Source organism: Poecilia reticulata, chromosome 6 (genome assembly GCF_904066995.2).
Source record: "Poecilia reticulata chromosome 6, P_reticulata-male-v2, whole genome shotgun sequence".
Lineage (NCBI taxonomy): Eukaryota > Metazoa > Chordata > Actinopteri > Cyprinodontiformes > Poeciliidae > Poecilia > Poecilia reticulata.
In genome coordinates, this window is record NC_088835.1 from 15,358,114 (window position 1) to 15,381,607 (window position 23,494).

Genomic DNA, 23,494 nt, shown 5'->3' on the forward strand with positions numbered 1-23,494 from the left:
AAGAATCTTCTAAAATCCACCAGATTTTAAAATGTTATATAACTGAAAAATGTGGAAATAACTTTGATTCTGAAGATTTAGTCAGATTTTCATTAAGTAAAACTGTATAAGCAGACAAGGTTGCTGCATGGATAGATACGCTTTGCAACCATATTAGCATTTGAAAACAGACGATCTGAATGTTTGAACGTTTTAATAAGACTGCCACTCTTTACAAATAGAACATGTTTAAATAATTTGGAGTTGTGTTGGGGTTTTTCTTTTTAATTAAAAGTATGAGCTACAATGTGTCTATCACATAGTTTTCTAATAAAATAAATGTAAGTTTGTGGTTGCAATGCAGTAATGTGGAAAGGTTTCAAAATCCATTTTGGTTTGAGGCAGTTGCACAAATACTGAAAAATTCAATCTCTTTTTTTCCCTTTATTTTACTCTGTAACCTTTCAGTTTTGAAAAGAATACCTGCATTTAGTCAAGTTTGTGTCTCACCTCTCTATTTGTAAGGTAACCTTTGACGGCTCAACATTGGGGTTTTCCCACTCCATGTGAGGGCAGTGCATAAAGTAGCACAGTGTGTAGATGGCTTCGGGTGCCCAGTGAATCATGCAGCTCTTGTGGTGAAGCGGCGTCCCGTTGCTGTGATTCTTCATGTACAGCGGCTGAAGGTGGTGCATGGCTCTGGATACCAGGTCGCCTGTGCAAAAAAACAAAACACAGGTAAACAGGAGAGCAGTGAGAAAGGGATTTATGAGCACAATCATTAGATAAGACGGATAAAATAGGCATTGAGAAACACGGCCTTTAAAAAAACATTATGAATAGAATTTGTTCATTTCGCCTGACCTTCTAAGACCTCAGGGAAAATTGAGTTTCCACATTTCACAGTGTGGGAAAAAGACAACATTTATCCTTTTCTTTTGTAATGTACAGAAGACATTTGGAGAACTATTACAGCCGCCATGGCACCCCATAAAAGGAAAACACTTAAAGATAAACAGGGGTTATTCTAAGGTGAATCTCCAGCATAATCTGCAAAGCTTATATTCAACTTTAAAAATTAACACTTGATGTTAAAAGCTCAGTTCAGCACAGTTTTGCTACTACTAAATTCGAGATTGATACGTCATTCTGCAGCAAGCGAAGTTCATCAGAAGGAGAGGAACGAATTAAAGGATTCTTTCACACGCAGACCATTCCTTTCATGAAAACATGATGACTGTGGCACCTCAGTTATTGAGTCGTATTGAATATGTCCTGTATTATTACAGCGTAAATTCAAATCCCATTTCACCGAATCCAGTCAGGTTTCCGTTGCTTCACCTTCCTGTCCGGACCCTCAGCACGAGGAAATGTAATAACATTCAGAAGCACAGAAGGTAAATATATATATTAGAAAAACACGTGCTGTGATGAATCACTCAGGACGCTCTGACACAAGACACAGGTCTGCGCCTGTACAAAGGAGTCTGGACAAAACGGTAATTTCAAAAGACAAAGCGGTTTGTTCAGCATTAAAAATTGCACCCTTTATAGCGTGCCAAGACTCCATTTAGCCTCGACAATGTGTGAGGCAAGTGTGAAAAGGATGCCTGAATGAGGGAGGCGCATTCATGCAATGAAGTCAATCTCTCAGCCGTCCTTTGGGAAGACTGCTGCTGTGCTGATAGAGGAACGTGCTGGATATCAGCCTGCGATGCAGTGAGCTGCAGACAGCGGAACAGAGACAGGCGCTTCCCATGAAAAAAAGAGTAAGCTCCTTGCTTCATCTCTGTCTTAATTTTACAGCGAGTAACGAAGCTCTGTGAGATCTGGTGACTCAGCTGCTTGTCATTCCTTATTTATGCCGGTCTGTGGAGTTTGTTTTACAGGTAGAGGAGCTGGGACTGTTCAAAAATGTCAGGACGCTGTTAGGATTTTAGTTCGGTTTAAAAAATATATAAAAATACAATGCATTGCAAAAATATTCATTCATCCACACTTTATCCAGTTTTTGTCTAATATTTTTTTTTGTCATGGGTCAGTACAAATAAGCACATACATGTGAAGTGAAAGTTAACAATATATATATATTTTATTTTATTTTATTTTTTTTTAAAGATAGAAATATAAAGTGTGTCAGTGATTTGTATTGAACTCCATTTATTCTGTACTAGTCGTAATCTGGCAAGATGAAAGCTAAAGTTGAATGAAAGCTAATTGTAGCTAGCCACAATACCCATCAATTGCTTTACTACCTTTTGATGTAATAAAGCAAATTGCCTGGTTATGATAATTAACAAACTTATAGGTTTAATAAAATTAAATAAATACATTGGGCTTAACTGCTCAATGGAAAGGTTTAGATTAAAAACATATTCCAGTTTTAGTAAGTTCCAGTCAAGGTCCAAACTTGAGCTGAGTGAATTTGTGGCAATTAATTAATTAATATTCCTGGATGTTTTCTGTCCAACTAATTTGCAAAAAGAATGCAAAACTTGCAAAAGTTACAAACATAAGCTAAGCGACTGGCAGCTGTACTTGAATAATGAATATTGAGTAATGACCGAGGAGGGGGGGGGAATAAAATACCAATGCAGAGCACGTTTTTCAGATTTTCTTTTTCAAATCAAATTTATGCATTCATTTGTTTGCCAAAGGAAAATGGTTTGTGTTGGTCTACCACATAAAACACACAGAAGTTTGTTGTTTTAAAAAGAGAACGTGGAAAGTTTAAAGGCGTGTGAATACCTCTGAATAATTTGTACATCTTTCAGATCAAAAATATAAATCATCAATAGATTTTCAAAGTCTCTAAAATGTTATTAATTCACCATGAGGAGAAGAAGATCAGGTAGCTGATGTCTTGATTCCAGTTGCCTTTTGTTGGTGCCTTTTCAATAACAACAAAAGAAATTCTCTAAAAGCAACACTAAACACTAAATAATGGCTCCTTCAAGGTCAGAACTGCAAAGCTGCAGCTACACACAAACTCAAAAAACAATGTCTCACTTTAGAGATTGATGGAAAAGTGTTTGACACAAAGAGTGAATGATCTTTGGATACCTACAAGTTTTCTTTAAAATGCAATGGAGCTAATAAGTTCCTTCCTCTGCAGTGAAATGAGCAGATATCAACCAGGCTTTCTCTTTATGTGTTGATTAATGGTTGGTCCCTGCACTGTGCAGCTGCTGAAATGGTCACAGATTCTGTTTCAATTATTTGCCGCCATGCAGCCATGATTACGGCTAATGGGCGCCTGCGGCTATCCCGCCTCAACAAGATGCAGAGCCATTCCTCCTGCTGCTTGTTTCTGCAAAAAATATATATATATATTTTATTTTTTTTATTTAATTCTAACCTCAAAATAAACAGATTCTTTTGTGTGTGTTTACAGTTAAACATATCTGCTTTGTTTGTTTCCACTTCACATCACTTTAAAGATGTGCGGTAGGAGCAAGAATACAAACGTCCTTCCTGCCAGCAACGGGACTCGAATCGCAGCATCCAGTTTTCATCATTCTTCAGCCGGGGGTCTCTGGTGTTTTTCATGTCTTTTTTCTCACTTTTACCGCAGCCTTCAAGTTTTTAACACAAATACAACTGGGGTTAGGATGCAGGGGGGGGAGGAGGGCGGTAATAGAGGCTTTACTTGTGAGAACAAAAATATCTGCAACGTTTACTCCAGGGATTGCTCCTCTGTTACCTGGAAATTATCTCTTAAAAATACAGCATCTTTGTTCAGTGTCACAAAGACACTGAACAGTGGTGTAAATTTAATGGCCAATCACATCAACTTTTGTAACCTTTGCTGATTCTTCTCACTAAAATCAAAGTGCTATATCATAATTACAGGTCAAACTCATCTTCTTGAAATAAGAAAAAAAAAAACGAACATTTTGAACCAGAGGGCCGAAATTGATTAAAATTTTCATCTTCCTATCGGCCTCTGATGTTTTCCTTTACCTGTGGTTTTAGCATATTACTGCTTCCGCGGTGAAATTATCTTTTAAAAGCCACTACAGAGAGAACTGATGGCCATTAGCAGCTCCTTGGGGAGACGCTAATAAAAAAATAAGAAAAAGTCTCCTTTTTTGTCCCTTTAGACCAGAGAAAAAAAAAAAGAAAAGCAAAAACTGCTGGATTAGTCTACTGGAGGCAGAGGAATCAATTTTAGCAAATGGCCAAAAACAAGCTGTGAGTCAACATCCACTAAAAGATAACAATGTTAGGAATGTTAAGGAGCCTTATTAAGTGCTCAAAGCACACAGTGGCGATAGAGATAATGCATTAAACTTTTCAGGATAGAAACTCTGATAAATACATGGTATTAAAATTACATTGTTTTAAAATTACTCATTTTACTGCCACTTTTATTTCCCAGTTGTGTCTGTAAGTAAAAACGACTGAAGAATAAAAAGTATTTTATTGCTATTCCAGCAATAACAATCAGGAAATCCATTTATTTATTTTTTACCTTTTCTCTTGTCGACGGTGACTGAATTTGACCTGGATGTCCTCTAAACCACAAAGGGTCAAATATATACATACAGACTCAGAAGCATATTTACACTTTCTCACCCCTTTCGACAGAAATTGTGATTTACAATAGCTGGTTTCCTGTGATAGGTCCCGGTTCTCCTAGGCACTGCCCATTCGTTTTAAACAAGCCGATGTCCAATTTATCTGTTAGAAAAGCAGTTTGTATGGACATTGTCCTGTTAGAAAAACCAACTGCAGGTTGAAAATTGAAGAATTTGGAGATGCAAGTAGAAAACATTCAGAAGAGTCATCGGGGTGATGTTGCAGTCCAACATCACCCCGAGCGCAGATCGCAAAATGCTATATGAAGTCTCCAGAAACTCCTAAAATTTCATCACAGGACCTAAAGCAGGTTTTTCTTTTTCTTACTTTTGGTGTGAAAATGCTTTGCACTCACATTGGAAAAAGACTGAACTAGTGAACAGTGCGACTTAGCTCACCTCGATATAAATCCATCACAGTTTCTACTGTGTGTGAAACGGTGTCTGAGGAAAAAAATATTGTCATGATGTGGTATTGTTGGTGAGGAAGACACTTGTAGGCCCAGGCTGACATTAGTAGATGTTTAATGATGAATCCAGAAACACAGATGACACACCCGACAAGGAACAAAGACAACAGGTGGGTATAAATACACAGAGGGTAACCAGGGAAACTAGACACACCTGGGAACAATCAAGACAACACAGAGACTCACAGGGGAAAATGGGACTAGACAGAAAGAAACTCAAACTCAAAACACAGAACCTAACAAATATGAAATCATCTACCTCAAAGTTTCTAAGAAAATTCAAAATTAAAGCTCAAATAAAATGTCAAAAATTAAAGATAAAGCAGGAACGGATTTGAAAGTGAGGAGTGAAGGAAACATCCGTAAGACCAATGTCTGGTAGATGGCTACACGTCTCGCTTAAGTAATTTAGTCCAAAAGGGGTGGCAATTATTTGATGTCTATTCTTTCATAACTAAAAGAAGATTATTTAAAAATATAATAAAATATCTGTTTTATTACCACTGAATAAATATGGTCCATTCAGAATCTCAACATGCAAAATAATAAAAAAAAAAAACCTTCAGTATCATCATATTTTATTAAACTTGTATGAGCCTTGCATATAGATTTTTATTAATGAGAAAATAAAAATAAAACATCTACCTTTGCTTATTAGGTTTGTGCAAATTAACTAATAATGTACAACAATATCAGATGCAGTTTAGCTCGAGTGTTAATGACAAATTTGCACAATTTGCGTGGCTACCATTTTAAAATATGCTAATGTGGCATTTCAGCTGAAGTGAAAATGAGAAAAATACACAGGCGGGGAAAAAAAAGCAAAAGGAAATTAAACTGAGCCTAAATGCCAGCGCAGAAGACTGTAGAAGATCAAGCTTAACCCCGTCTCCTCCGTTGGTATATTACATTCTTGTTATTATTCTTTTTCTCAATTATTCATTTTGTCCCCACTTGATCTGTGTGACAGCAAATTTGTCTAAGTGGTGGTGTCATCCATCAGCAGCTCCGTAGGCGCACTTTGCGTTTGCAGAGCCAAATCAACAGAACGGATCTCGGTTTGACCTCATCAATAAATAGGACTGGCAATTTACCCTGTTGCGGCTGCCTCTCCATCCCGAGGAAAAAAACACACAGAGAGGAATTGGCTCCCTGTTTATTGTCATGATAAATGTTTACCCTGCATACACAGGGAATATTTTCCCAGTCGTTTATAGAAAGAGACCCCACAACCTGATTGCTTGTATCTTATTCATGAGGCGGTCTGTTCCTTCGAAGCTCGAGCGTCGGATTTTTAACTTTTCAGTCAAGTTTCCTGAAACAACACGCAGAGTTGCATGCTAGCTCTGAGAAAACGTCTCAAGAGCACTCTGATTCAGAGATTACAGTTTATTATTTCAAACTGGAACATCTGTGCATTAAATTGTTTGCAGCACAGATTGCAACTCTGGGTTTATTACAGTGTTATAAAGACTTTCCCTCAAAGCAGAACGGGAAGGAAGAAACTTTCCTCTTGTTCTGAGTGGCGTCAGCATAGTTTAGTAAATAATAATCTGTAACTTTAGATTTTTAAAATGATGCACAAACATTCTACTATAATCTAAATGTAACTCATAAATCTTATGCTAATTGATTCATACTGCATAAACATTGCCAGAAAGGATTGTGATGCCAATTATTCTTTGAACAATGGGTACATTGTAAGGCGACAGATATTCAATTTATGTTTGGAGGACTTGTCGAATGTATAAGCCAAACTCATTCATTTTAATGAATGCTTGTGATTCATTATAATGGCTGCCACTGCCAATGCAACTCACTCTAATTCCTATCCATTAAAACAGGCTGGGCTTAGGCCTCTATGATATAAAACACTATTTAGCCTTTATTAGAAAAATAATTGTACGGTAGTTTGTCATCCCTTCCAAATAAGCATTTCAGTATAAAACTGGCAGAGTGGACAAAATTTATGATCCTCTAAATATAATATAGTCTATTGTTTTCAAGGGAGCAAAAACAATTTATTTTTACTTTATTTGCTGCCACACTGCTCCCTCCAGGTCAGGGTGACTTTTGGTCCAGACCCAGAATTTTTAGATGTCATGAATGGCTTTTGGAAAGAATTGGAAGTAACTAGAATAAGCTGTAGTGTGCTGGTCCGTTTAAAGTATTGTACATGACAAACTCTTTGTGAAAGATGTGAAATTTATTAAAAAAAATTAAAAAAAACACACACACACGCGCGCACACCTACACACACACACACACACACACACACACCCCCCACACACACACACACACACACACACACACACACACACACACACACACACACACACACACACACACACACACAAACTGAATTTTCAACCTGCAGGAAAGAAGATTACTTACTAAAGCTACATTGTGGAGCTGTTCTTCTGTTGCCTTACACCAAGAAGGTCATTTGAATCCTGACTGGGGCCTTTCTAAGTGAAATTTGCACGTTCTTCCTGTTCATGCCTACTTTGCTCTTACTTGCAGACCAATCTGTCCTGATGTGGAGGTTTAGACTGGATAAAAACCAAGAACATTCACAGTTACCTGAGAGCTTCACAACCATTTCTTACAAGACAGGCTTTGGACTTGGCAGCTTTGCCAAGACTCAGATTGCAGCTGGTTGTTTTAGTCAATCACAAAGTTAACGATGACTCCACACAGATGGTGCCGTGACCATTAAAGAAAGAGTTGTCTTGCATTAAGTTTGCTTCGGAAATCATTGGGAAATCAGACTCAGAGTAGTTGGAGAACCAGTGGACTTTAAAAGCCGTTTCTGCTTTTTTTTTCTCTAGATTATTTTAATTGCAGCATCATTTCCAAATTTTCTTTCTGATGTCAGGGAAGGTTTGTGTAATTTACTCCACTTGGAAATTGTTCGGCTGAAAAAAAAAAGTGTGATTGCAACTACTTTCTCTAAAGTCAGAGTTTTTATGCCATACCCAGTCATCCTCTACCTATATCTCACAAACAAGTTCACAAATAAATCTCAAACTTACTGAGTTCAGAGATGCTGCCCACCCTTGTGGCCAGTAAGCATTGTTCGATGGAGCGCAGCTCGGATTGACTGAAGGAGTTTCCCTCCCCGCACTTCGCCGCTCTCTGCTGTTGCTGCTCCTTGTGAAGAGTCAGGCCCTCGGGAAGGCTGAGCACACCTGAGGGCGCGAAAGGAATAGACCGAGTGTTACATCAGTACAGTTCAAGCTGTCAGGAAAAATTTAAATATCGCCCCAGGAATCTGCTGCAGTGATTCACAAGTGTGCTCAGGGTTTTCTAAACATGTATAAATCTGATAAGTGTGGTGTGATTTTGTGCTCTGCGCCCCTTGAGTCAATCATTTCTGAGACCACATTTCACTGCAAATACATCAAATCTCCTCAGGATTGTCCTGGATTTAGCTCCACCCACCTTCCTATAATATCTGAAAATCCCTGTCACAGCTACAGAAAAGCATCCCTACAGAATGATGCCGTCACTACCGTGTTTCACCATAAGGGCGATGTTTTCAGGGTGTGTCGCAGTCTAAATCTTCTGCCACACACAATACTTTGCACATGGGGTTAAAAAGTTTCATTCCAGTCCCATCTGAGCAGAACGACTTCGTTCACGTCTTTGCTGTGCAGCTTGCATGGCTGTCTTGCTGAGCTCTTTTTAGTGTTTGTATCGTTTCCTCTCATGAAACAGCAAAACCAATCTCTCTTTGTTTATCCTCATAATCAGTGAGAGAAAAGCAGCTTCGGTTTCACTGTCTCCACTTTCATAATGTGCTATTAAAATAATGGGCATGCTGCCTGTGGCAAACATAGCCTTCTTTATTCAGTTTGATTCGGTTTGTGAGAAAGGACAGATGCTTATAAAACTGTTTCTCTAAAAAAAAAAAAAAGTTGAGACTCGCAGCCTAAAATCTAACTAAAAACCTCAGGCAATGATCTCCAAATGAAACAGGAACAGATATTCAGTGGAAATGATCTCCTGGACTCACGATGCCGTTTGTCAACCTGGATCTCGGTAAACGCTGTTTGTCACCAATCGTGTAAAGAACTGCAGTGTTAAAACAAAAAGATGTGTTTTTATATATTGGGTTATGTGCAGATTAAAGAGTAAGGAAGATAACTGTGTTTTGGGCTGGAATCATTTTGTGTTTGAAGTTTTACTGTAATTTTAATCAATGAGAGAGTCAACAGTGAAGCAAGACAATAAAACAAGTCATATTTGTGTTAAAGTTGTGTCTAAACTAGGAAAAACTGCAGCCTATCCAGCTGCTTCTGGAAGCAATATTGTTGTTTTTTTTTGTTTTTTTTTTACTTATTTTAAATGTTATCTGGATATAAGAACGATTTGAGCTTGTTAAGCAATTACAGAACTTCAGCAACTTGACTTAAACGTAAACTCCTACATACATCAATGATTACATCTCCTATATGCATTAGATGCATATAGGAGACCAATACGAGTTCAACGGGACAATGAAACCAACAAGTTACATTTTCAGTGAGTGGACCAGTCGTAGTTCAAAGACGTTTTATATGGACAAATGCTCAAAAACCACACAGGGAAGAAAAGTGAGGCAAAATTCATCTCTGGAAAAGTCGAGCCTTTTAAAATCAATTCTTGTCTCAGTCCGCATAAATTCTTTTAAAAAATCTTGGGTAAACCTCCTGTAGTGAAATAAAAATCTTCAGATATATTCCTTTTACCCTTGAGCTCTCGACTGTCAACCTCCTTAACCTTGGTTGGTGGGAATAAGAGGCCCGGCTGACAGTGAAGTGGTGATTGCTATCAGGATGGACTAAGGCAAGGTGACTCACTGACTCTCTGCCTCCTAATGCGAGGCTCAGTCTGCCCTCAGGGAGGAGCTGATGGTGCTCCCCCTCTCTGCCTCTGTGAGTATCCTGCTCCTGGTTCCACGAACCTGGACATCTTCCAAGAAATGCATTGTCCTCTGGTTTTTCAATACAGTTTGATGGCACAGCGCTCTCAGTTGGTTTTACGGCCATAGAGACGCAGTGACAGGTATTAATTTACCTTTTCGTAATGTGTGTATGGTGAGGATTAAACACCTGATTCTCTTTGAGTGGACCTGCCCTGTTAGCCATATGGCAGATAGTATTCAGTGGCACTGAAGGAGAAACACGGGATAATCCCTTCAGGCAAGAGACTGTCGCTGGAGAAGAAGTAATGAGTACACAGGAGTTTCCATTAAGATGTCACAGAATGTGCACTTGTCTTATTCTTTGATGGATGGACAGCTGCATATAGAACATGCATTGTCAGTTCAAATTACCAAGTTATTTTCTTTATAAAATAACTACAAACAAAATCAATATATAAAAAGAATTGGGTGTAACATTCAGCTTAATGTACATTTACACACAAATATGCTGACACATCCCATTTCTACTTGCGGATAAAGTTGGTGGAACGCCTCCGTTAATGGCTCAATACTCACTGAAATAACTTGATACTGACAAAAATAATAAGACATAAAAAATGACTGATTAAAATTAACTGATGAAAATAAGAGAAAAGCTTCAGTTTTGTCTCATCTGTCCAAAGGACATTCTCTCAGAAGATTTGTGGCTTGTCCATGTGTATTGTTGCAAATTCCAGTCCAGATTTTCTGGGTTCTTTGGTTACCATCAGTATTGTCTTTCTCCTCAGTTTGTCGTCAATTTTCCTCCTGGAGCCACAGCCAGGGAGGTTGGCTTCGGTCCTCTGGACCTTAAACTTCTGAAGAATCTGATATGTGCTCTGTAGCCACAGTAGCGTCAGGCTGCTTAGAGACGGACTAATAGCCTTTACCGTTAGCATCTATTAGCTCGTCTATCATTTTCTTTCTAAACTCCTTGACAACTCTCTCCTTCATTTGCTCCATGTTCAGTGTGGCGCACACCATGTCACTGTCGCCCTTCAAATAGGCAGATCGACAGATTACAAGCTTGAAGATGCAGTCTATGTGGTTCTAATTGGAGGACAAAACTCTCACATTTTTTAAATCTTTTCTAGAGGTGCCATCATTTTTGTCCAGCTGATAGGTATTTTCCTAGAACCTACATAAAAGAACCACAGACAACGTATATGAATTTTATGACAAACTTTGCAAAGGAGAAGACTCTATCAATTGCTCCTCCGAGCTGTTCATAGAGCGTTCTGAAAACCTTCAGTTTGTTTGTCTCTTTTATTAGCAGGGGAGAGAAAGGTGTGAACAGGAATGGAGGGGGTGAAACACACATCCTATCTTTACAGTAGGATGTGAATTCAGACAGACAGAGGGGAGACACAGAAACTAAATTAACACATACTAGGTTTTACAGCTCAGGACTTCCCCAGGAAGATCTAAGTCACCATCTGTACAAACATGCTTGATTAAGGAAGATTTAATTTTGTCTCCCAAGTTTCAACAAGTTTGAACACTAAACCTCTAAATATAAACTAGTAACATAAACTTATAAATATAAGAATGATAACAAACATAATAACTCTAACACCAGCTCTGTTTCATTAGTTTAATTTTGAAACAATTCTGCGGAACCTCACCTCAAAAGCAATTTAAAAAAAAAATTATTTATTATTACGTTTGTCCTTTTCAGGTTATTTCAGCGACCATTGAGATGGGTCAAACCAGCATTCTTGTCCACACGTCCAATCATATTCAATAAAGTAGAATATATTTCATGATGAATCTTGTTTGTCAGATTAAAAGCATTTTTTGAAAATAACTTTTAAGCAGGTATTAAACATACTTTTTTTTTATAAAGACCATATTTCTGTTCTTAAATATAGTTTTTGTATTGGTGTGTTGGCAGAAAATGCTCCTGATTAACGTGTTAAAACCCATGTAATTAACACATGTAAAGTGTTTAACTTGGTGTTGGAAATTGACTGAAATAAACTGACTCCATCATAGTCTAATGTACTGCATGGGTCTGTATATATGTGGTTGTCCTTTAGAAGGTTGCAGAAAAAACACGTCCTCTCTGCAGCCATCACCAAGCATTGGAAATTATTCTGGCAGGATATTTAAGCATCTTTCTTGGCAGAAACGGTTAATTTAAACTGGCTGGTTTCCAGGCAAAAACTCAGCTTTTAAACAGAAGCCATAAATTTTCAACAGAGTTGAGGAGGAGGTTATTGAAGAAGCTGAATACTGCCCTCCTTTATCATTCTCAAGCTAGTAGCACTTATTATTTGATTATTTTTGGAGGGGCTATCTGCCTGTCTTAGCAATCAAATGTGCCTGATTTTCAACATTTTGGCTCACAGGATGGAGTCTATTCAGCAAAAAAAGAAACTTTTATTATGTAATTTACCAGAAGGATCGAGAGCTGAAAAAAAAAAATATTGATCTGGTTGATGTCAGATTAAACAAATAACTAAAAGATAAATTGAGATCTATAATGAGTTGTGCAGAGATAGCTGCTGAGAGAAACATGTACAACACACATACACATTTTATAAATATATATTTATCCACCTGGATTTACCTAAGTAAATAGGCGCATATCACTTTAAAGCACAGTGGACCTTAAATTTTTTTTTGAAATATGACAAAATATTAGTCTCTTGGTTTTTATTTTTGTCCTTTATTATCTGTCACCTTCAGTTCTCAAACAGTGTAAGTGATTTATGTGAACAAGCAAGAGAAAATGATTGATTGCATTGAAGCTTATGAGGCAGTAGCTGCTTCTCAATTAATTTAATGCACCATCAAACAGTTTTATGATACAGTAAAAGCAGCTAATTAAGACTAGCGAGCTGCTGGTGGAGGCTGAATGCGGAAACACAAATAATCATTATGTCAAAGCTGCTAACTTCAAGCTGGAGGTGAGAAATTCGATCTGAATGGTAAATGAATTGTTCATCGCTGACCACTTTATCAGCAACTTTCCCAGCATATTATGAACAGACTGAGGCTGGCAATAAGCAAGCGTGGGCAAGGAATCCACAGGATGGGCCAATACTAGGTTTGGAGTGCATCCATATTTAATCCTTAATGCCAAATGCACTGAATGGTACAGAGTGAACGATAAAACGATTGCCTACATATCAGTGTAATATTAAATGAGAAATAATAATCCTGTATAGATTGACATCATTTTCACATGAGTTTCTATTTATTCTTCATATTTTTCAATTTATGGATGCATTTAGTAACGATACTTTTCTTTTTTATCCACCTTTCAAAGTTGATGCACTGTGGATTTTCACCAGCTTGATTTTTCACAGATGATAATTTTTATTTTTTTTTTGTTTGGCTGCACTCAAAGTTGGACATGTTGTCATTTAAACGTTTCTAATCTTTTCTGTATCTTTTTGTTTTTGGACACTAGCACAGAAAATATCTGTTTTCATGCGTCTTTGCGCTAAATTTCAATTTGCATCGACTTACAAAAGAAATGTTCTGTGAGAGCAATCAGTAACTGCATCAAAGTGTGGCGCACGCAGCTCTTCCCCGCTGTGCTGATTTACAGGCCACATTCTCACAGTGACCTTGTATGAAAAAAAACATTAAGTCGTCCTAAATGCAGCTCTCTCTTATTTCTTCTGACTCCGTCTGTCAAAGAACAGATGACTGCAGTTTAGACGACTTGTCGAAGGGTTGGCGGAACCAGGAGAGTAGAAACCGTGACCTCAGTGTGGCTCCTACCCTGTATTTAAATCTATTTTTGTTGGACACACAGCGAAGTGAACTTCCCCAAAACATGGCTGAACTCTGCAGACGCTCTGGCTTTTGGCTTCATGCAGAAATTAGATGCATGGGCAGGAATTTTGATTTGGCAAACTATGATTAGACTGCATGAGCAGGTGCACCAGAGCGTATCTTTGGGTATATTTGGGAACCGACTTGAGCGCCACATGTCAATCAGTCTGAAAATAGAGATAAAATAAAATAGAATGAAAGTTACAGGATCTTAAAAAAAGAACACTCTAAGCAAAATGGTGGAAAGCATGTGAGTTGAGCGTGCGTCTGATGCCGAAGGAGTTAATCATGTTATTGCTGTTCATGGACCGTAGTAGTGCAACCCACTCCAGGCTCCAGTGCTGTTGTGCCAGGCCAGATGGCCACCATATGCACACCAAGCAAGTGATCATAGAGGGAAACATAGCACTCTGGAAAACAGGAAGCATCGCCTTGACACGATTTAATGAGTTAGAACGCCTTCTATCCACCTTAAAGTTACTTACAACTGTATGCTAAAGCGTTGGACAAAAACGTTTGTGGAGAAGAAATCCTATGTTTCTTCAAAACATAGGATGAAGCTTGAAGGAAAGCTGGAATAACCCCTATGCAGCACTGTAAATCTAAAGATACAACTTGAGTTTGGGTTCCTGAGGTGACCACAGTTTGGTCTGAGGTAGCCGCAAGCTTTTAATGGTTTAGTCTTGTTTTAGCCATAAGGATTCAAAGAAGGACTCCACGAACATGAGCCCTGTGAGAAAATATGCACACACTTGCATATGTTTGCTCAAACTAAGGAACAGGCAGATGAAGAAGGCATGCCAACACCAGATAAGCACAACCAAATATAGACACAGACACACATAGCGGGTCTTTCTGTTTTCACACTGACTTCCATTCATTTTTCATTCATTTTATAGCCTAACCCTGAGATTCACACTAAACCTAATCATTACTGCTGCATGCTTAACCCCAAACCTAACCTAAACTTAAGTCACACCTTAGTCCTAAACTCTAACTCAAAATCAGCACTTTTTCTTCTTCTGACTGAGCTTTGGGTCCCTAAAATAGGACATACTGCTCCGTCGTATATGTTGGAAAACTGCTCCTTACAACGTATCATAAACAAGGCCACACACAGACAGACATAGCTCCACACAGTCAAAATCTGCAAACAAGTTAATAACAAGTCATGCTGCTTACAACACAAAAGCGAGTGTACAGAGAAGCAGATACGTTGTGATTACTGCTTGTTAAAAAGTCTTAATTGCAGTCACTTCATGTCTGCTCCAAGTGAGATGTTTGGTGCAGCTCAATCCGAACTGAATATTTCCTCTCTTGCTCTGGAGAAGTTCCTAACAAGCAGGCCTGAAATAGCCTGCAAAATTTCATCATGTCACGAATCGACAGAAATACAAAGACCTCCTGAAAAGTTCTTACACAATACTGAGGAATCTGCCTAAAGAACGCAGAGAAAGAGCATCAAACCTTTTTTTTTTATCATGATTTTTAAAAATCCCCCTGGATTTAAAAGGTTCAGTGCTTGTAAAGATCACAAAGAGGAGGTGTAAACAAACTTAAAAGTACAAACATAGACAAAATAAGTAAATACAAAAATGTAAATCAGGGACAGAAAACTAATTTACTGGGCACCAAATCAGAGTTTCATTTAGGACCAGTGGAAACCTGGACTCTGCTGGGCTGATTAGTGAAGTGGCTGCAGGTGAGCAGAGGGGCGGTAAATATCTGCAGCTGGCAGGAAGTAGGTCGAGTGAGCAGCCATCTTGAAACAGTATGAGAGGTGATCAAGGGAACTCTGAGCTCATCAGACTGAATCAAATCAGCCAAATCAAATTTATCTATAAATTAGATTTTCCGGACATACTGTTTGTGACTGATCAGAATAGATCTGAGGATTCAGACACCACAAACCGATCTGCAGACCGCCGCATCAGCGAAGAGTGCAGTAACTTCATATTGGAGATGTTTTTTTTCTTTTTTTTCTTCTTCTTCACCTGCATCCGTCCACACACTTTTATTTCCCATTTTGTGCTCCACGATTGAACTCTACTGTATTATTTTTGTGCAGTTAAGTTTGCACAAGAGGCACTTTAAATTCAGTATGGCAGAATGGATGTGATGTGCAGTCATCGCTACTGGAAATGCTCCAAAGTGCATTTGAAATAAATAAAGCAATAAAACGATACGGAGACGCACTTGAATGACTTCTGTAAAAGAATTTTAGTAATAACTAAGAAAAAATACACACGGGATATTTCTAATAATTGCAGAATGAAACATAGGTAAAACATGGCTTTAAGAACAGACATAAAACTATTCATTATTAATAAATAAATGATTTACAAATGTAAAATGTTGCTCATGTAAAATGTTTTGGAACAAATTAACTTCTGATCCTGTTGGAAGCTGAAGAAAAGGTTGGGATACTTTATCTGTTGCACTTGTAAGCTGAAAAACATTTTTTTTTAGTTATTACCACAGATATTAAAACAACATTATTGGATTTTCAACTTCTTATTGGTGGAAGAACCAACATCTAACTCCAGGGGCCATTCCAGTTAATTTTCCAAACTTAAAACTTAGACGTTACAGTTTGGAGCGATATTTAGAACATGTCATAAAAACAGCAATCAACAGATTGTTTATGTGATTAATGAGAAAATGGTTCACCGAGTCCGCAGGGCTTTTCATTTATAAAGCCCTGATTTCCAATGAAAAATAACAAAAAACAATTTCTGTCTGTTCAACATGCAGTCGTGTTTGAGCAGTGTTGTAGTGCCATGATAAAAGATGCAAAAGAGGCATCTGAACAAACAATGGTTATGACACTTATAAAATAATGTAATCTCAAATGTTCTCATCAGTTCATCCCTAACAGTTACTTTTCCATAGCTAGTAAACCTAGACAATAACGACACAAAAAATATGAAAATATTTTATAGAAAAATAGAAAGTGCCACTCTCTTAAAGATGCAAAAAAGCGCATGCTCCAGTGTTTAGTTGTTAAATTCCTCTTTGGTCAATTTAATTAGATGAACTTTCACTTTGACAGACATTTTTCTTTGGTACCTTGGTCACACACAAAAACAGATATGCCACCTGTGTGCACAGTGCACTCTGCCACTCAAGTGTTTCAGCTGAAATGGTTGCAGAAATGTATTTTCTGCTTCATCCATAAAGCATCTTGTAAACATCAGCAGCGGTGCAGCTTGCGCTGTCTGTTCAGTCTTAGGACGGATAAAAAAAACAACATCCACTTAGCAGCCGCTCATGAATAAAAAACTGTCATATTTCATGCATTACACCAGTCAGTTTAAGAATATGTTGAAAACTTTGACATTTTCATCAATGAAAGCTCCCTGGATGGAATGCAAAAAGTGGACATGTCCAGGGAAAAGTGGACGTTTGGTCACCGAAGGTCTGGTTCTCTGGATGGAAACATTTCTGATCTGCTCGCAGTGAACGCCGGATGCCCCACAGGCTGCGTTCTCTCTCCTGCGTATTCTCTCTTTTTACAAACAAATTTGTGATTAATGACCAAAGCTGCATTTTAATTAAATATGCTAATGAAATGGCTCTGGTTGGATTAGTAAAGAGACATGGCGAAGCTGTTTATTTGTTTTATATGAAGGCCCTGGTGACGCGCGCTGTCAGAGCAGGCTGGATATGACTGTAGCCAAGACAAAAGAACTAAACAAGACTTTAAAGTGGAGCAATCTTTAGTCGATGTCTCACCTGTTAAAATGTTTGTGAATTTTAAATATCCAGGCTTCCTTCTGTTCAGTCAGCTCAGCTTTTATTTTAAGAAATGCTCTCAGAAACTCTGTCTTTCAAGAAAACTCAGTGTTCTTGGGATCAGCAAACTGTACAGCTTGTGTACAAAGTGTTTTTTTTTTTCACTTTTCATCTCCTTGCCTGGCATGGTCACCTGAGTTGTAAACTAAAAACTAATTTCTGAGAATTGTGCGAACGCCAGGTAAAACAGTGGCCAAATCACAAAAAGGCTCTATCACATTTTTTTTGCTGAAAGAATAACGAAGACATCAAAGAATATTTAAGCAGATTGTCGCCATTCTCTGTTTTGCCAATTTGAACATTTGAGCTCCGGAAGCTCAACGGTTTTATAGGGTCTCTGCGGCAAAATTTTAGATTTATAAAGAAATCCAAAATTACTACACATTAATATCAGTAATTCCTCATATTTAGCTTTTGTATTGGTTTGTCTAGGACCTAACAGGTTGACTTAATGTTCTGTTTCTCTTTCACACTGATCTTAAAATGTTTCATAATATTCTGTGTCAAGAAACACTGAAAAGTGAAGAAACTAAATGGATCTAAAATCTGATGAAGAGAGGTCAGCTCGGTTATGATGTCAAAATCAGGACGAGAGCTAAAAAAGGAAGCAACTGTGAGTAAGTCAAAAGAAAACAGAGACACAACACTAAACAAGCCAACGACACACAAACACACACTCACACAAAGACGGACATCTTGTGACGGGTGACCGATGCACAACAAGGCCACAACTGAAGTTACACAATCTCGTCCAATCAGAGGGAAACCAGCCTCCCTGCAGGCTGTGTGCTATTCCACCCCAAGGTGGTGGCTCTTTCTATTATTTCCCTCTTTTCATCTCATTTCTTCTGTCAAGGGTAATAAGTCTGCGTGTAATATCCGTGTGTTGCACACTTTCCCGCAGGATGCTTTCAAGAGTACGCTGGCAATCATCAGCAGCAGGAAAAAAAAAATCTGAAGCCACTGAGCCGTAATCTCTCTGCTCATCCTGCGATGCGTCTCAGGGAGCTCTTGGTGGTGTCTGAGGAATAAACTCTCCAGTATTTAGGTTTTTGGAGCTACTTCCAATAACCTGGGACAGATAATAATAATAAAAAGAGTCTTTTTGAGGGCTGTTGCATTGGGGCAAATCATAGATGTAGTTGCTGCGAATCACCCTGAAAAACACATTAAGGTTCCAAACCTCAGAGACACGCAGACTTACTGGTGAATGCAACAGTGCTCTCAAGTAATTGTTCATTTTGTACTTGAGGCGCTGGGGTAATTAAAGGATGTGACTAATTTTTATAAAATGAGACTTTCTGCTGAGAGGCATTTTCCTGAGGGTCATTTTAAAAAGGGATGGAATCGTTTTGAGTTGCAAGACAAAGCTTTCAGTAAAACACGCTCCTGGACATCAGAATTTCACAAACGATGAAATAAAGAGCAAAGGAGATATGACGACCAGAGAGTCCTCAAGGCCAGATGCGTACAGTCACTGCCTGTGCAAGATGTGCATGACTAAATGTCTATTCCTGCATCCCCGTGTGTTTTCATCTCTGAGTCTGTGTGAGGGGGGGGGGTCTCTTTAGTGTGCGTCAGGTGAAGCCACAGCTCTAGATCTCTCGTAATCACATTTAATGATAGGCTTGCAAAAGCTAGCTTTCAAAGAAGATTTCTGTAATATTTTACGAATGCCACCTCAAATCTTTTGCCTTTGGATAGACAATACACCAGGTGCCCCCCCAACCCATGTTACCCGTTACGTTTTCTCTTCTTTTGATATGTTTTGAGAAAATGGCTGCTTTCATGGAAGTAGCAGATGGAAGATATGACAAAAATGCATTGCAGCGCAGAGTGGATGATTCAATGTATTCTGGGCAGAGATGGATGTAAGGAGCAGTGACGCATGATGACACCAGGCTTTGTAATCCATCAGTAAAGCCTTCCCAGGGGAGGCTGTACAGAGAAACGGTTTGAACTGTACTTTTTAAAGAATGAAAGTTGTAATATATATATATATTTTTTCCTCCACAGTGTTAAGTGTTTTAAAAAAGGACCAAAGTGAAGCAATAGCTGCATGTCTCGTCAAAATCAAAGATGGTCTTTCTACTTTGCTGAGAGCAAATGATGCTGAGACATTTCACATATTAAAATATCTACTGGAACAAACTGTTGCTGCAAGTATGCTAAATGAAATGTGGATTTTTGGGTGGAATCAAACATGGACAGACTCAAAAATGCGGCCTCTCCCTCAAAGGTTCCTCATGGGGCCCGTTTCAGAAAGAGGGGTAAGAGAGGACTTAGAGTAAATCCAGGGGTAAACATGTGTGTCCCGTAGGTTTCTGGTCTCAGAAAGTCAAGTAGCTGTTACTCTTGAGTAAAGTTGCTCCTGCAATTTATTCTGTGAACCAACCCTGCTGGGCAGCCACGTCTATCCTAATATTTAGCTGAGAGCTGGAGCAGGGAGAGAGTCAGAGAAACCTGAACATGTTGGAAAGTACATGATATTCTGCAGAAATCTCCACCAGAAGACGGTGATCAGCCCATGATTGGATGTCTGATCATTTTAGAATTAATATATTTTTCAATAAAAAAATCTCACAACTAAGCCAATTCCTGTAGTAATTCTTGTAACACTTTACTACAATCTCCGCATCGATTGTAAAGATGTAATGAAGTCAGAGTTTCCTCATTAACAAAGTGATGCATTTCTCTGCCTGGGGTTCAAGCACTGGCGTAGTGCCAGAGTATTTCTCCATTATCTTATTATCAAGCAGAAATCAATTAGTTTAGACAAATTTTATTTCATAACATTTTAGGCAGGAGTCTCCCCTCCGTCCCACAGCTGATAATTGCAGAACTTTTATTTGCTAAAAGCCTTGAAGACTTGACAATCCTTTATAATAGTGTATAAATGAGAAACAAGACCATAAAGAAGAGGAGGAAATGATTTACCTTAACAGAGGTGTGATCCTTTCATCAGAATAACAGTTTTAAACATCTTATTTTTGCAAGGTACACTAAGCAAAGAATCATATTATTGTTAAGATGACAAAATTAAAATAGCTCAGCTGTGGTGAGAATTCAAAACAAGGAGTATAAAACAATCCAGAATCAGGAATATTTAGCTGATCCCCAATGATTAGTGTGAAACAATCATCCAAGACTAAACACTTTTGTTTATTTTGCTTCCCTTGATGCAGTTCTCTTTCCAAACCACAGGCGTCACTACTAAGAAAATATTGCGACACAGGAGAAGTCCTACATCAGTTACTTCCTTCACAATCATAACATTCATTTTTCATCTGAAGATATCAAACACACAACACTTTGCAAAAGCACCGTAAAGTTTGAAAACATGCTCTGCGGCTTGAAGTTTTCCATGAGGGACTGTTGTCCATTACAAAGTGGCTCAATGACAATGAATTCAGTGTTTGCAAACATTTCAGGAAAGAAAAAGCAAAATTCCAGCAAAACTATTGTGAGAGATTTATGGAAGGTTACCCAAAATGTTTGACCCAAGTCAGACAGAGAATGTAGTGTAGTTATTACTTTTGCATTTGAAAGAAGTAAAAAATGAATCTTGCTTATCTCACATTTAGCAAATAATTACTATAGTAATGCTAGGTATTTCTATTTTACTTCACCCTCATTTACATAGGTAAATCTCACTGAGATACAAGGTCTTTATTGATATTAAACAGAAAATGTTTGGTGTGATTTAATTTCAGGCAGGTTTGGTCTGGTCACACCTTGAGCACGTTGCATCTTCACTTGGTCGGCTCTTTCATCTAACTGCCTCCCTAGTGGTCAACTATGCAGCTTCTTTTCCTGTTATCTTCAGTAAATGTCCAAAGATTATATTAATCTCTGTTGAAAACCTAGAAAACCAAAATATAGTCAAAAATAAGTGCATTGCTCCAGGAGCAAAGAGGGCTGCAGCCTGTGAGTTTATTTCTATTCTAGAATGAAACCAGATTCAGTCTTTATTTGTATTTTTTCTAATTTTATATCTTGGGGGGAAAAAAAATAAAAAAATAAAAAACAGAAAAGCTGACCTTACTTTCTCCAGCCTTTAAAGTTGAAATGTTCCCTGCAAATTCATCTGCCATCTGTTCATTTATTTCCACTACGTAATTAACTCCAATAATAAACATTGTTACACGACTATAAATATTACGCTAATGAAACTCATTTACTTGCACAAGATAAGGATCAATCCAGTATCAACACCAAACTGCAAGCTAAAAATGTGAATTTATTTTCCCTTTGCCCCTCCTGTCCTGCCACCAGGCAGAAATAATCTGATAACTGCTGCCATTCCAGCAGACAGGCAAGACTCCTGCCACGCTGTGCGTCACTGCAGCGTCAAACGCAAACATGCCTTCTCATCTCAGCTCTAAATGTGAGTTTATTGCACACATAGCATGCAGATGACTCTAAATTCAATGAAAACTGCAAGATAAAGCTTGTTGCACTATAAAAGCACCTGTGTGATGATGTAATTATGTGCTCCTGCATATTCGAGTGAGGGTGGTTTTCCCCAGCCTATGTATGTGTGTGTAAGACTTTAAACGTCATGACAAGTGGCTAGGGTAAGAACAGCTCAGAGTCCCTGTAGTCACAAAGCACTCTTCGACCTAATGATTTTATTATTACCTTCAAAAAAGAAACTTCGGGAACTTATCTGTCTCTCTTACTAAAAATGTTGACGCATAACTCTTCCCGGAGTTGCTTCATGGTGTCAGGACACCACCAATTTTTCAGACACAGAACTCCAAACTGCCCCGTAATTGTTCAACATACCTCGCGCAATCAATCACTCTGACTTTGCAAAGTGGCCTCACACAGCAGAGGCATCGACTGGAAGCGGGCCATGACTGGCAGAGAATGATGAGGCCCGGTGCTGCGAGCAGCTCCCTGTTGCTGCTCGGCCGTCGGTGCCTCGGTCCTCCCAGCGATGTCTCACACTGCTCTGGGCTTTGGTTAGCAGACACCCCTTGTCATTTTCCTAATGAGGGAACACTCATATCGGCCATGTAATCTTTTGATTTTCAGCACTTTGCAAAAACCTCAACTGACTGATGAGTCCCGGCGACCTCAACGGTTTTCCTCATATTGGAAAATGCACATGGTCTAAGGAAAACAAAGCCCCCTTTGTCAAGACTTGCGAGTGAATGATTGCATTCAGACCTGAAGCTGAACACCAGCCTGAAGGTAATTGTGCAATTTTCATTATCACTCAATAAATCAGTAGCACAAAAATCTTCACTCTGAACCCATTTAATGGGAAGCTTGTAATTTTTTTTGTTTTTTCAAGTGGGATCCAATGAATCTATCACTGCTAATTGTTCCTTTAACTAGTAGTGGAGGATAGATGGTCTATCGCAATGAGCATCTATCCAAAGTGAGGACATTTTCAGAGTGATGGAAAGCCATCAGCTTGTCAGTAGGAGGAACAAACTAAACATAGCAAACACTGAAAATGTTAACAGTGGTTAAATAGGGTTGGAGAATTTTTTGATGGACCAAGATGTGGACTTACAGGTATATTAAGTTGAGTCTAAATTGTTTAGCAATTTTTCTAACCCATTAATTTTTATGTTAAGTTTGAGGAATGTATAAGGCAGAACTCAGATGTCCATAAGTGCCTAGAAAGTTTATGTAGAGCTCACAACAGAAACACAAGAGGCTGTTGGAGAACGAAATGAATCCTCCCCCTCCTGTCGGACAGAAAATATGACACGGACATAAGCTAAACCATATGCAGGATTTTCCAACCTAAGCTGAAATATTTTTGGAACAAAGCAAACATTAGAAGCGACCTTACACATTTCCACGCAGTAGCAGTATGAACAGGGATCTCACCTGCTGTTGTAAACCAAATGATAAGGCGGGGCGATCTAGAAATTTAAATGCAGCTCTCGCCTCAACAGATTTGTGATGACAAG

General features: G+C 38.5%; 1 protein-coding gene across 2 annotated transcripts in view; it reads right to left on the minus strand.

Annotated features, from left to right (window-relative positions):
- btbd11b (BTB (POZ) domain containing 11b) overlaps window positions 1-23,494 on the minus strand; it is an 89,989-nt gene that overhangs the window by 16,771 nt on the left and 49,724 nt on the right. For both annotated transcript variants that reach the window (XM_081608033.1, XM_081608032.1), the window contains exons 2-3: window positions 8,065-8,220; window positions 490-694 (exon numbers count right to left, since the gene is read on the minus strand). In XM_081608033.1, coding sequence (XP_081464159.1) covers window positions 490-694; window positions 8,065-8,220 — 361 coding nt within the window. The remainder of the gene's footprint in view (window positions 1-489; window positions 695-8,064; window positions 8,221-23,494) is intronic.